This window comes from Pongo abelii, chromosome 11 (genome assembly GCF_028885655.2).
Source record: "Pongo abelii isolate AG06213 chromosome 11, NHGRI_mPonAbe1-v2.0_pri, whole genome shotgun sequence".
NCBI lineage: Eukaryota > Metazoa > Chordata > Mammalia > Primates > Hominidae > Pongo > Pongo abelii.
The window spans coordinates 144,191,504-144,204,041 of NC_071996.2; the positions used below are offsets into that span (position 1 = coordinate 144,191,504).

Consider the following 12,538-nt stretch of genomic DNA (forward strand, 5'->3'; position numbering starts at 1 on the left):
GGACTAGCGGGCGGGCGTACTGGCCTGGTCCACCACCTGCGGGGCCCTCGGGTTTGGAGGGCTGGGCCGGGCGAGGAACGGGCGGGACGGGCCGGAGGCGGCGGCGGCTGACTCGCCTTCTCTCCGGGGCTGCGACCCCGAGGCAACCGGCTGCAGATGGGAGCCCGCGGAGCCGAGGATGCGGGCGGGCCGGGGCGCGACGCCGGCGAGGGAGCTGTTCCGGGACGCCGCCTTCCCCGCCGCGGACTCCTCTCTCTTCTGCGACTTGTCTACGCCGCTGGCTCAGTTCCGCGAGGACATCACATGGAGGCGGCCCCAGGTGGGGCCGTGCGTGGTGCGGTGGGCGCCGTTTCTGGTTTCTGAGAACTCCGCTCCTCGCAGGGAGCGGGGCGGGGTGGGCGGCCAGGGTAGCTCCGAACGCAGGGTCCGCCGTTGTTCTCCTCAGAAGTGGGCGCCCGGCCCCCTCTTTTCGTACCTCCTTCATACCCCCGCCCAGAACGAGCAGGACTCAGCGCTACCCCAAGGACACTAAACTAGGTCGTGGCCTCCGCCTGCGAGAGCTCCAATCCAGAAGGAGGCTCAGAGCGCAGCGAGAGGCGTTTTAACAGAGCCCCAAACCCCGTCCCACCTGTTTGCTTTCGCCCTGAAGAGCGTTTGTGTCTGCTCCTCCAGGCAGAGAGGGCCGCTCGTGCCCCTCTGAAGTGGCTAGGCCGAGCCCACAAAGCAAAGCGTGATAGAATTTCAGTTTGGATTTTGTGCACCTGCCTTTCCAGTTGTAACACTTAAAAATGGCACTTCCAAGGGATGCCCTGGCAGAGTGCTGTGTTCATATTTTTAGAAATGGTTTATCTGCTGAATAAGACTGCCCAGGGAGCAGCCTTGCCCTAAGTGGATGCAGTCTTAGCGGAGACAACTGATGGCCACCAGTCTTCGAACAGAGCTGGAACTTCTGGGCTCTGGTAACTGAGATGGCTTTGACAGGCCACCTGGTTTCCTTGGACAACTCTTAAGGGCCTGGGAGGAGGCAAGGGTCAGACCATGTAGAGCCTTGTCATTGGAATTTGGGTTTTATTTTGTTAAGAGATTGATTTTAGGTGCAGCTGGAGGCCACTAGAGGGTTTTGGTAGAGGAGTGATTCTTCTGGATGTGTTTTTACAAGCTCACTCTTGCTGCTGGGTGGGAAGTGGATTGTCGGGGCAAGAATGCAAGGGTCCATTGCAGTGGTCCTGGAGAAAGATGAAGGGGCTCAGATTAGCCTGACGACTGTTAGGATGTGGATTTGGAGTAGATTGGTTTGAGACATACTTTGCAGCAGGGATCGAGAGGCCATAGTGACTGATTGAAATAGAGGGTGAGGGTAGTGGAGGAAGCAACATGCCTTCTAGGTTTCTGGCCTGAACAGGTGGGTGGATGGTGGTCCTGGGACAGAGCCTGGGGGTGACCTAGAGTTGGGCTTTGCTCTCACGTCTTCAGGTGGAGCTGTCCTGGAGGCAGGTGGATACAGAGCAGGGAGATCTAGGCTAGAGGCATTCTTCTGGGAGGCGGAGCATATTAGATGGTTTACGGTCCACAGCCTGGGAGAGTATCTCGGGGGAGTATCAGTAAAGAAGAAGGGGGCTTTGGGGCTGAGCCTTGAGGAACCCTAACATTTCTTGGGGTCAGGCAGGTGCCCTGACAGATAGACTTGAGAAGCAGCAGGCAGTGAGGGAGAGGACACCCGGGGAGCATGCGGCCTCACAGAAGCTGAGTGGGGACCACCTCAGGGGTAGCAGATGGCTGTTCTGCTGTTGTGAATGCTGCTGAGTAGTTGGGAAAGAGAGTTGGGACCAAGAGAAGCCCAGTGGGTTTGATAAAATAGAGGTGACAGCGACATTGATCGAGGCAGTTTAGGGGCCATGATTGGCTCAGAAGCTAGAGGAGCCTGCGTGGAGAGTGAATGGGAAGCAGGCAGTAGGCATGGCAGCTCTTTCAAGAAGGTTGTAATGAAGAGAACCCTGAAGGAGACTACGGTGCTGAGGGATAATGTCTTAAAGAACATGGGGGTGGGATTCTGCCCGGGGAGCTGGAAGGGAAGGAGTTGTGAGAGGAGCCCAGGCTCCGAGGGCAGGAGAGAGAGTCGGGTCCAGAAGCAGGAGGCAAGGTTGAGGCTCAGAGAGGTGGGCAAGGGCAGTGTGAATGTTTTGAGTAGACGGGGAGAAAGGGGAAGGTATATGATAGTTAGGGGATGTGGGAAATGGCGCCTGCTAGAGAAACAGTAAGATTTCCAGCAGGATGGAGGACACATTTGAGATTTACCAGCATGAGTAAAAAGTGAAACTTTTCTAAGTCAACATTTAGCTGTTTTGAGAAGGAGCTTGGTAGAGTTTGGGATTTTTTCAGTGAGGAAGGAAGGCACCCCAGAATTAAGCTGGACAGGGGCATTTGAAGCCAGGAGCTGAAGGACACCCGCTGCAGGAAACCACCTTCCTGTCCCTTTTTGGGTAACACTGATGATTGGAAAAGCTCCACCCCAACTCCTGTCATCTAGAGCCTTGGGTTCTTAGTTTGAAGGATTCCCCAGCAGGCATGATCTAACTCTGGACAACTTTCTGTATTTCAGGAGATTTGTGCCACACCCCGGTTGTTTCCAGATGACCCACAGGAAGGGCGGGTGAAGCAGGGGCTGCTGGGGGATTGCTGGTTCCTGTGTGCCTGCGCCGCGCTGCAGAAGAGCAGGCACCTCCTGGACCAGGTGCGGGGCCCCTTCCCTGTGTTTGTCCTGAAGCCGGTTTCTTTTTGCGTTTCTCTGGCCTGCTGAGTAGCAGGAGCCCTTGCGAAAGCAGAGCCGTGCCGCAGCTGGATCTCCTGCTGTGTTGGGGGAAAGCAGGAGCGTTCCAAGGCAGAGGCTGAGGACTACACTGTGTCCCTCTGCTGCAGGAGGGGGTGCCTTGGCCTCGCCAGAAGGCTCCATCAGGGAGGTTCGCCCTGATCTGTGCTCTCCTGACCCCTGGACTCCATGGAGTCAGATCACCACATTTAGAATAAGGAGACAAATGTGCCAGCTCACAGGAGGACGGGGCTGGCTGGCAGCCTCTGCCTCAGATCTCTCCTCAGCTAGCTGGCTGGTTTTCTTACAGGTTTTGAATATAAGTTTGCAAAAAGTTATTAAACCTGTTTCTGTGGGTAGACAGGCACTCTGGGAGGAGAAGGCCTTCTCAGGTTTTCCTTACCTGGGAGTGTTCACAGTTTTATGCTTGGCTTCTTGCTAAGTGTTGCTGATTAATGCAGCGGCATTGATAGTGTGACCTCATTCAGCGTTTCACTCATGTCCCAGGCCCCATGGTAAGCATGTCACAGTCACTGGCTTTCAGACTCATGGTCTTGCCAGCTTTGACTTTTTTTTTTAAATGAGAGTGCTAAAACCACTGCCATTGTGTTTCTGGCCATTAAGTGGCAGAGCCAGGATCGCACCAGGCGCCTGGCGCCCAGCCTGCACTCCCCTGATGCTGGGTCAGAATGCTTACCCCTGAAGGAGCCCTGTGGTGGACGCAGTGGGTGCAAGCAGCTGGCCCAGTGTCGGGGCGCCAGGCTCCCAGCAGCAGGAGGGGCCGCTGTTCCTGTGGTGATGCGTTGCTTGCAGCCAGCTCAGTCAAGAACTGGGTCACTCATGCCCTTGAATGTCACATTTGTTTTGGCTTCAGGTCAGATGCTTTTAGTGAGGGCAGTAGTGTGTGTCCCGGGATATGTGGCTCCCTCGGTGTGGTCCTCAAGTTTTGCAATGAGAGGTCTGTTAATTTCATGTGTGGTAATGCAGCCCTGCGCAGGCGCCGACATCCAGGTGTGCCGTAGAGTTCTCTGCAGACCGTGGTGCCTGTGGAGTGCTCAGCTGTGGCCACACCGCGGCCAGGACACTGGAGCAGCACCGGGTGGTGCTTATGTCACTCTCGCCTTTTGCTTCTCCCTGTGCATGACAGGTCATTCCTCCGGGACAGCCGAGCTGGGCCGACCAGGAGTACCAGGGCTCCTTCACCTGTCGCATTTGGCAGTTTGGACGCTGGGTGGAGGTGACCACAGATGACCGCCTGCCGTGCCTTGCAGGGAGACTCTGTTTCTCCCGCTGCCAGAGGGAGGATGTGTTCTGGCTCCCCTTACTGGAAAAGGTCTACGCCAAGTGCGTGTGCTGTGGGCTGAAGGGCCTGGCCTGGGGCAAGTAGGGAGCTGCCACTACCATGGGCTGCCCCAGGAGGGTCTCTGCTCACTCTGGGCTGCAGAGTCCCCTTCAGTTCTGAGGGTCTGGCAGCTCGTTCTGTGAGTCAGGCTGACTGGCTAGGTGCAGAGATTCTTCTTTTGGGCCTGTGGTTTGCCCACTCCCTCCTTTCCCTTCCCTTGTTCCAAAGCTCAGTGTGGAGTCATTCTCCACAGAGAACATGTGTGTCATCCTCCTTGTTTTATCGGCCCCAGCAAGAAAGATGCTTCTTTATATTTGTTGTGGAATGGTTGGGACAGGCAGACTCACTGTGTAGTCGTTGCGGAGGAATGAGGCTACCCCAGCATACCAACACTTGTGTATCATGGTGCTTGCTGGCTCAGGGGACCAGGACCTTCACCATGAGTCGTAATTGAATAGCCTTCTCTCTTAGAATGCATTTGTCTTCTTGCCAAAGGCAACTGGACTGACAGGCAGGCAGGGAAGTTGGTGAACATGGGAAGGCTGGCTGGTGACATCAGTGCCCAGTGAGCCCTTCCATCCCAAGGGCTGTTTTAGGAAAAGCAGGGTTGGAGCTTGAGAGTCGAGGGATGTGGGCATCCATAGCTTCCACCCCTCCTGCCCTGCTCCTGTGCCCACACCGGAGGCCAGAGAGTTTCTGTATGTGGGCAGAGGACTGCAGGGCGCTCACGCTTGCTGCGAAGCAAGGCATTTGAAGGTGAGGCTAAGCCTTGACTTGGTGAGGATGAGGAAGAAGGCAGAGGGGAGTAAAGAGGTGGGGTTGAGGTAGCGGACAATTTGGGGTGCTACAGACCATGGGAATCGGAGAGGGGGCCGTGCTCAATGCCAGAGGCTCACTCCCATGGTGATTGTGTCCCCTAGGGTCCATGGGTCCTACGAGCACCTGTGGGCAGGGCAGGTGGCAGATGCCCTGGTGGACCTGACCGGTGGCCTGGCAGAAAGATGGAACCTGAAGGGCGTAGCAGGAAGCGGAGGCCAGCAGGACAGGCCGGGCCGCTGGGAGCACAGGACTTGTCGGCAGCTGCTCCACCTGAAGGACCAGTGTCTGATCAGCTGCTCCGTGCTCAGCCCCAGAGCAGGTAAGGCATGTGGCCAGCATGGGAGGGCTGCAGCCAGCGTGCCCCTCACTGCCAGGCCTCAGGCGCACTGTAGCTTTTTATGTGACTGGCTACACAGCCCTGTCAGGACTAAGTGGGAAGAAGTAAGCTTGTTCTCAAGGGTGGTGTCCTCGGTTTGTGACGTTCTCCTACTGTCCTCTTCCAGAGAGACGTGGCCCTTCTCTCCCCTGACCAGCCCTTTCCACCAGTGCGAGGCAGGAAGAGGTGGCACCAAGTCAAAGCCCACTGTCTGTGCCATCCCTGGCCCAGCTGGCAACCTGGCAAAATCAAAACCTGTTTTTTATTTTAGTGATAGATACGTTCGTTAAAAACAGTTTGTTTCCAAAAAATGAAAGGGGCCAGGTGTGGTGACTCACACCTGTAATCCCAAAACTTGGGGAGGCTGAGATGGGAGTATCGCTGGAGCCCAGGAGTTCAAGAGACCCCGCCTGGGCAACATAGCAAGATCTCATCTCTACAAAAAATGAAGAAAAAAAATCACTTAGATAGAACCGCATGTGACTTTTGAATGCACTCTCAGTTTTCCGTAAGCACGCGTGGTTTACACGTTCCGTTCCACACCGCTTCTCACACTGCCACACACGCGCTGTCAAATGTTCGCCCAATGAGCGGGTTTGCCACAGTCTCTTAATCATTCCCCTGATGTTGGATATTAAGATCTCTCTGGTTTTATATGATTATGAGTAGTATCAATGAACATCTTTATCATTTTTTTCATACTTAGGATTATTTTAAAAATATTGGTTAAAGAATATGAATATCACAATAAACTGAAACAGGTTGTCATAGGCCTTGGTCTGGGTCCCCCATAAGCAGACCCTGAGATGAGGTTCAGGAGCACGTTGAGAGGTTCAGAGAGCCTGGAGGGCGTGTACTCCCCACCAGCCCCACTGGGATGCCAGGAAGGACGCTGGCCTCAGAGCCTCCCACCTGGGAGTGAGGGCGCTGGTCTCGTGGGCATTAGCTCGGGGAGCTGTTGGTTTTGGGTGCTCCAGGGTGGGGTAGCGCTAAGTCCTAGCACTTCAGGCTTTAGAGAAAGCCCCCAGGCAGAGAGATATGGCAGCTGGCACTGACTGGAGGTGCATTGGAGCCTGCTGAGGTGGCAAGGGGCCACGGTGTGGGCAAGACTGAAGTCCTTCCAGGAGACCCTCCTCTCTAGACCGTTGCCCTGCCACAGATGCGGCCTTCCTCTCTGTTTGGCTCTTTCTTTTCTATGCCCATCTGTCTCAAGGTCTCTGGCCAGGTGGAGCTGTTGCCCCCGTGGGCCTCCATGCCTCCTGTGGGCTTCTAGCCAGGGCGCTAGCTGAATGTCGTACCTCTAGCAGGCTTTGCCAAGAGAAACATTCTCTAGGTTCTTGGCAGTTGCAGATGCGTCTGTGCGGCGTGTTTGAGAACTGGTGCTGTGCCAGGCATCGTGCACAGACGGGTACGGGCGATGACTGAGGCCTAGAGAAGGGGATGACTTACCCAGCACCAGACCCGGATGGCAGCCAAGTCAGGCCCCGTGTGCTTGCTCCCGGAGACGGGATGGCAGCCGAGTCAGGCCCCGTGTGCTTGCTCCCGGAGACAGGATGGCAGCAGCCGAGTCAGGCCCCGTGTGCTTGTTCCCAGAGACAGGATGGCAGCCGAGTCAGGCCCCCCGTGTGCTTGCTCCCGGAGACGGGATGGCAGCCGGGTCAGGCCCCGTGTGCTTGCTCCTGGAGACGGGATGGCAGCCGGGTCAGGCCCCGTGTGCTTTTGCTCCTGGAGATGCTGCTGAGCTGATGGACCACAGCTGCTAAGAAAGGAGCTCCTGTGGTCCATGGGGATCTGGGCTCTCCCGTGTAGCCATAGTCGGGTGGGCTGGAGCATCTCCAGAGGAGGAGGCAGAGGCCTGTGTGTCCTTGTCAGTTTGGGACTCCATGGTGCCCTTCCTGCCTGTGCCTGAGCCATTCCTCATGCAGGTGCCCGGGAGCTGGGGGAGTTCCATGCCTTCATTGTCTCAGACCTGCGGGAGCTCCAGGGTCAGGCGGGCCAGTGCATCCTGCTGCTGCGGATCCAGAACCCCTGGGGCCGGCGGTGCTGGCAGGGGCTCTGGAGAGAGGGGTGAGTGCTGGGGCCTGGACCATGGTGCTGTCGGGAGGGGGGCCCAGTGCCAGTCTGGCCTGTATCCTGGGCACCTTCAGCTGTCAGGACCTTCTTTGGCTGTCTCCAGCAAGGCCCCTGAGCCCCTGCACTTGTGACACCATGCTTGTCTTGGCTCCAGACAATCCTTGTGAGGCCTGGGACCAAGGTGGCCCTTGGGCCTGGGGTTTCGATAGGGCAGACATCATCACGGGCTCGGGCAGCAATCCTGGGAAGACGCGTCCAGAGGCGTGAAGTTCCTCTGGGAAAAGAGAGGGCTCCAGGGTGGCCGCTGTCCAGAAGGCCCTGTGCTGCAGAGCTGCTTCGGGTGTGGGAGGGGCTGCAGAGCTGGGGCACGGGGGTGCTGGCAGGAACTCAGGGCTCTCTGGGTCTGCTCCAGGCTTCCCCCCAGCCTGCCGGCCAGTTGACACTACCAGTTCTTGGGAGGGGCTTCTGCTGAGATGAGGTTTCTTCCAGGGGTGAAGGGTGGAGCCAGGTAGATGCAGCGGTAGCATCTGAGCTTCTGTCCCAGCTCCAGGAAGGGGAGTTCTGGGTGGAGGAGGAAGAGTTCCTCAGGGAGTTTGACGAGCTCACAGTTGGCTACCCGGTCACGGAGGCCGGCCACCTGCAGAGCCTCTACACAGGTAGTGCCCCGAGGGGCTGTGCTGGGCATGTGCTCTGCCTGCCGAAGTGAGGAGGCTGGGCAGGTGCCTGGGTTCCCCCTGCCCAGGCCCAGTTTGCTTCTCTTCAGTGTGGAGAGATGATTCTGTCCCAGGAGCCGGGAGGAGGGTGATGATTCTGTCCCAGGAGCTGGGAGGAGGGTGATGATTCTGTCCCAGGAGCTGGGAGGAGGGTGATGATTCTGTCCCAGGGGCCGGGAGGAGGGTGGGCTCGTGGGAGGGGCTGGCTCTGTCTGTGGCCGTAGCTGCTGCTTAGACCCTGCCGGGGTTCATGAGGCCACCGTGGCGGGAGGCCAGCGAGGAGCCGTGTCCCACAGCTGATGCCTGGTGTTTTCTCACTAGAGAAGCTGCTCTGCCATACTCGGTCACTGCCTGGGGCCTGGGTCAAGGGGCAGTCAGCAGGAGGCTGCCGGAACAACAGCGGCTTTCCCAGCAACCCCAAATTCTGGCTGCGGGTCTCAGAACCGAGTGAGGTGTACATTGCTGTCCTGCAGAGATCCAGGCTGCACGCAGCGGACTGGGCAGGCCGCGCCCGGGCACTGGTGGGTGACAGTCATACTTCATGGAGCCCAGCGAGCATCCCGGGCAAGCACTACCAGGCCGTGGGTCTGCACCTCTGGAAGGTAACTCAGCCCCGTCTGGCTCACGCTCGGTTCAGCAGGTGGTGTGGAGGCCCGTGGAGGTCTGGGTTCTAGGACTGACTCTGCCACAGGCTCCACCAATCTCCCCACTCCTTGGGCTGTTGCACGGGGTTGACGTCTGCTGGTGCTCCCCGACCCGACTCTGACCTGAGACTGCAGGTCTTTCTGCCTTGCCGTGTGCCTCGTTGGCCAAAGGAAAGCAACAGAGTCTGCAGCCAGGGCAGGACCCACAGGAGGGGCCTGGGCCCGGGGGCTCCTGGCAGCACCGTGCCTTTCTGAGGCAAGGAGGTAGAGCCAGGCCCTGTCAGGGCCAGTCCCAGCTCTGCAGCTTGCTGTGTGACCTGGCACACATCCTCTCCCTGCCTCCCTCAGTCTCTTCCCCTGCAAGACAGGGTCCTGACACGGATCTCATGGGATTGCTCTGAGGCCCGGGCAGTCCCAGGCTCAACCACTGGTTCACAAAGTGTGTTGTTTCCTGGAAGAACAGATGGGGGCGCCTGAGAGCAAAGGGCCTGAGTGTGGGTCGAGGATATGCCGGCTGCTTGCTCAGGGGCTGGGTTTTCATCTTGTGTGTCTTGACAGGGTATGACACTTGGTACCACACTGTTCCCTGTCCCTTCATGGATGTGGCCCACATGATGTTCCTTTCCTCTTGCAAAAGAAGTTGCTGGAAGGCCCACTGTCCAGCAGCCCCCAGGTTGCCTGGGCCACGGTGCCTTTGTGGGCCCAGCTACAAGGAGGATTTGCAGGCTCGTGTCTGGGAGATACTGGCCCCAGGGCCAAGTGAAGCCCGGGATTGGTGGGCATCTCTAGCTGGTCCCTGAGAGAGGGTGGAGGGCGCTGACAGGCCTTGGCGCTTTCGTCTGTCAACTCCAGAGGCCCTTGTGCTTGCAGCAGGGAGGCCAAGGCCAGGGCGTCTGACCCCGGCCGTTCCTCCGCACTCAGCCTCCTGCACGTGCTCACAGGTGGAGAAGCGGCGGGTCAATCTGCCTAGGGTCCTGTCCACGCCCCCCGTGGCTGGCACCGCGTGCCACGCATACGACCGGGAGGTCCACCTGCGTTGTGAGCTCTCACCAGGCTACTACCTGGCTGTCCCCAGCACCTTCCTGAAGGATGTGCCAGGGGAGTTCCTGCTCCGAGTCTTCTCTACCGGGCGAGTCTCCCTTAGGTGAGAGGAACCGCGCAGTGCTGCTGGCTCTCCGAGGCCGCAGCCTCTGGAGGACCACAGGCCCTTCCAAGACAGGATTTGGGCACTTTGCGTCTGTGGTTGGCAGGTGTCCACGTGGGGACTGAGGCCGCCGGGAACCTGCTGCCAGCGCCCTCCCATGTTTGTCTTCTTGGCAGCGCTATCAGGGCAGTGGCCAAGAGCACCGCCCCCGGGGCAGCCCTGCCTGCGGGGGAGTGGGGGACCGTGCAGCTACGGGGTTCTTGGAGAGCCGGCCAGACGGCAGGGGGCAGCAGGAACTTTGCCTCATACCCCACCAACCCCTGCTTCCCCTTCTCGGTCCCCGAGGGCCCTGGCCCCCGCTGCGTCCGCATCACTCTGCATCAGCACTGCCAGCCCAGTGACACCGAGTTCCACCCCATCGGCTTCCATATCTTCCAGGCAAGCTCCTTGCCCCAGGGAGGGAGGGGGAGCAGAAGGGGCCCTCAGAATTTGCATCTCGGCCTCCATTGTCCCAACAGAGGGCTCTGGGCTCAATCACTTGGGCTCCCCCTGCCCTTCGAGGCGCTGCCTGGAACCCACACAGGGCCCTCTCCCATCTCCATCCTCACAGAGGCGAGGCTGAAGATGGCCTCTGGAAGGGCCGGGGGCCTGGGAGGTGGGCAGGGCTGACCCAGGCAGCGCAGGTTTCCGGAGGAGGTGGTGAGTGGGGAGGAAGGGAGAATTTTGGAGAGGACAGGAGGCTGAGGTTGAGACCAGCGGGGGTGGGTTGAGCCCTGGCCTGGGGACACAGGGGGCTGATGGACTCAGGAGTGAGAGGAGGGGAGGCCCAGGCTGGCCACAGCAGCCCCTCGCGTGTGAGGAAGTCCACAGTCACTGAGCTCAGCCAGCGGCCCCTTGTCCACTTACCCTGACTCAGAATGACTGTGTCCCAAGGTTCATTTTCTGCAGACATGTGTCCCCTGGAATGCAGGGGCCCTGATGAGGAAGGCACTGCGACCCTCAGTTCACAGTGGGCTGCCTGGGGACCCTCGGACCCTCGCTGTTGGCCCTGGGCCACTGGCTCAGGTCTCCTAGAGCTCTGAGGAAAACACATGCCAAGGCCAGTGGGAGCCCTTGGGGCGGGCTGGGCAGTCACAGGTGTTAAAATAAAGCCCCTGATGATGCGACAGGCCTCCAGGCGGGGGCCCCACTGCCAGCACCTTCTGGCAAGGGTGGCCAGGCCTTGGTGAGGAGGCGAGTCCAGTGTCCAGGCCTGGCAGCCCCTCCTCAGAGAAGGGGCTTATGTGACTCAAGAGGGCCAAGGGCATCCGAGCAGATGGCCCTGGGCTGGGCTCCCTACGCAAAGGCTGGCCCCCTCAGTCTGAGCCTGCGCTTTCCTCAGGTCCCAGAGGGTGGAAGGAGCCAGGATGCACCCCCACTGCTGCTGCAGGAGCCGCTGCTGAGCTGTGTGCCGCATCGCTACGCCCAGGAGGTGAGCCGGCTCTGCCTCCTGCCTGCGGGCACCTACAAGGTCGTGCCCTCCACCTACCTGCCGGACACAGAGGGGGCCTTCACAGTGACCATCGCAACCAGGATTGACAGGTGGGGCTCTGGGACTTGGGGGTGGCCAGCTGGAGGCTGGGGTCCTGGAGTCTTAGCGCTCGCCTGTCCCCCCACGTCTCCTGCCCGCTCCTACCTGTCATGGCAGACTGGGGCTGTCCTGCCTGCCTGGGGACCCTTCCTTGCTGGTCTGAGCCTGAGAGGAGAGTCTAGTGGGAGGTGGGCCAGGAGCACACAGCCCCTCGTGTGACAAGTGCGGTCTGGGAGCGCTGATCTGGTGTCTCTCCACAGGCCGTCCATTCACAGCCAGGAGATGCTGGGCCAGTTCCTCCAGGAGGTGTGTATGCAGCCCTGCCAGCCCGGCTCACCTGCCTGGGGCTGCCTGGTGGCCTAGGGTCTACCTGCAACCTCAGGCAGGTGGTTTCTGCCTGGGACGTGAGGTGCCCTTGACTCTTCCTGTGAGAGCCCCAGGCGGTGCCTTGAAGGGCAGGGGGAGCTGAGGCTGCATCCCATTCCCTGGCTGCACTCGGGGTGGAGTGTGAGAAGGGGCGAGTGCCACCGCTGCCCGGGCCCCCCATCTGTCCTTGCAGGTCTCCGTCATGGCAGTGATGAAAACCTAACAGGGTGGGCCCCTGTGCCAGCTCAGGTGACTGGAGCCCAAGGGCCTGACAGGTTCCCAGCAGCTGGGCTGGCCAGCCTTGCACTGTGGGGGCTGGTCCTGAGTCTTGACCTGCCTCCCAGCCCTGCCAGAGGGCTGCAGCCTAGGGGTCCACGGGAAGCCTCCGTCAGGAGAGACGCAGCCCTGGGGGCGAGCTGGTGCTGCAGGAAAGGGTGGGAAGCTTGGTGACTTCTGTTGCACCACTGAGACAGCAGAGACCCCAGGATCCCAGAGCTTCCCAGAATCCCTCCCAGATCCTCTGCTGACTCCACACGGAGGCCTCACACCCAGAGAGTAGGGCAACAGATCTTCTTTATAACTATTTATTATTTGAATCACTTTTAGGATGTAACTTTATAAATAAACATGAGTGCTGAGGATTTGCAGATCAGTCTTGCTCCAAGTAGCTCCAGTCTGTGCCTGC

General features: G+C 59.2%; 1 protein-coding gene across 4 annotated transcripts; it reads left to right on the forward strand.

Annotated features, from left to right (window-relative positions):
* Positions 1-12,500, forward strand: CAPN10 (calpain 10). 4 transcript variants are annotated; one of them, XM_024243800.3, is made up of 12 exons: positions 1-319; positions 2,600-2,731; positions 3,954-4,150; positions 5,069-5,286; positions 7,269-7,410; positions 7,906-8,072; positions 8,451-8,731; positions 9,715-9,917; positions 10,094-10,355; positions 11,299-11,498; positions 11,748-11,793; positions 12,047-12,500. In XM_024243800.3, the coding sequence occupies exons 1-12, from the start codon at positions 179-181 to the stop codon at positions 12,074-12,076; spliced, it is 2,019 nt and encodes a 672-aa protein (XP_024099568.2). In that variant the 5' UTR covers positions 1-178; the 3' UTR covers positions 12,077-12,500. The 4 variants fall into 4 exon arrangements, with proteins under 4 accessions (XP_024099568.2, XP_024099569.2, XP_063569267.1 ...); XM_063713197.1 differs by having other exon boundaries at positions 2-319; positions 11,748-12,500; XM_024243801.3 differs by lacking the exons at positions 9,715-9,917; positions 10,094-10,355.
* Positions 12,501-12,538: the final 38 nt, after the last annotated feature.

Coding starts and splice junctions, on each gene's coding strand:
- CAPN10 (XM_063713197.1), top strand. CDS start 179: ATGCGGGCGGGCCGGGGCGCGACGCCGGCGAGGGAGCTGTTCCGGGAC. Junction 320..2,599: donor TCACATGGAGGCGGCCCCAG/GTGGGGCCGTGC, acceptor TCTGTATTTCAG/GAGATTTGTGCCACACCCCG. Junction 8,073..8,450: donor CCTGCAGAGCCTCTACACAG/GTAGTGCCCCGA, acceptor TTTTCTCACTAG/AGAAGCTGCTCTGCCATACT.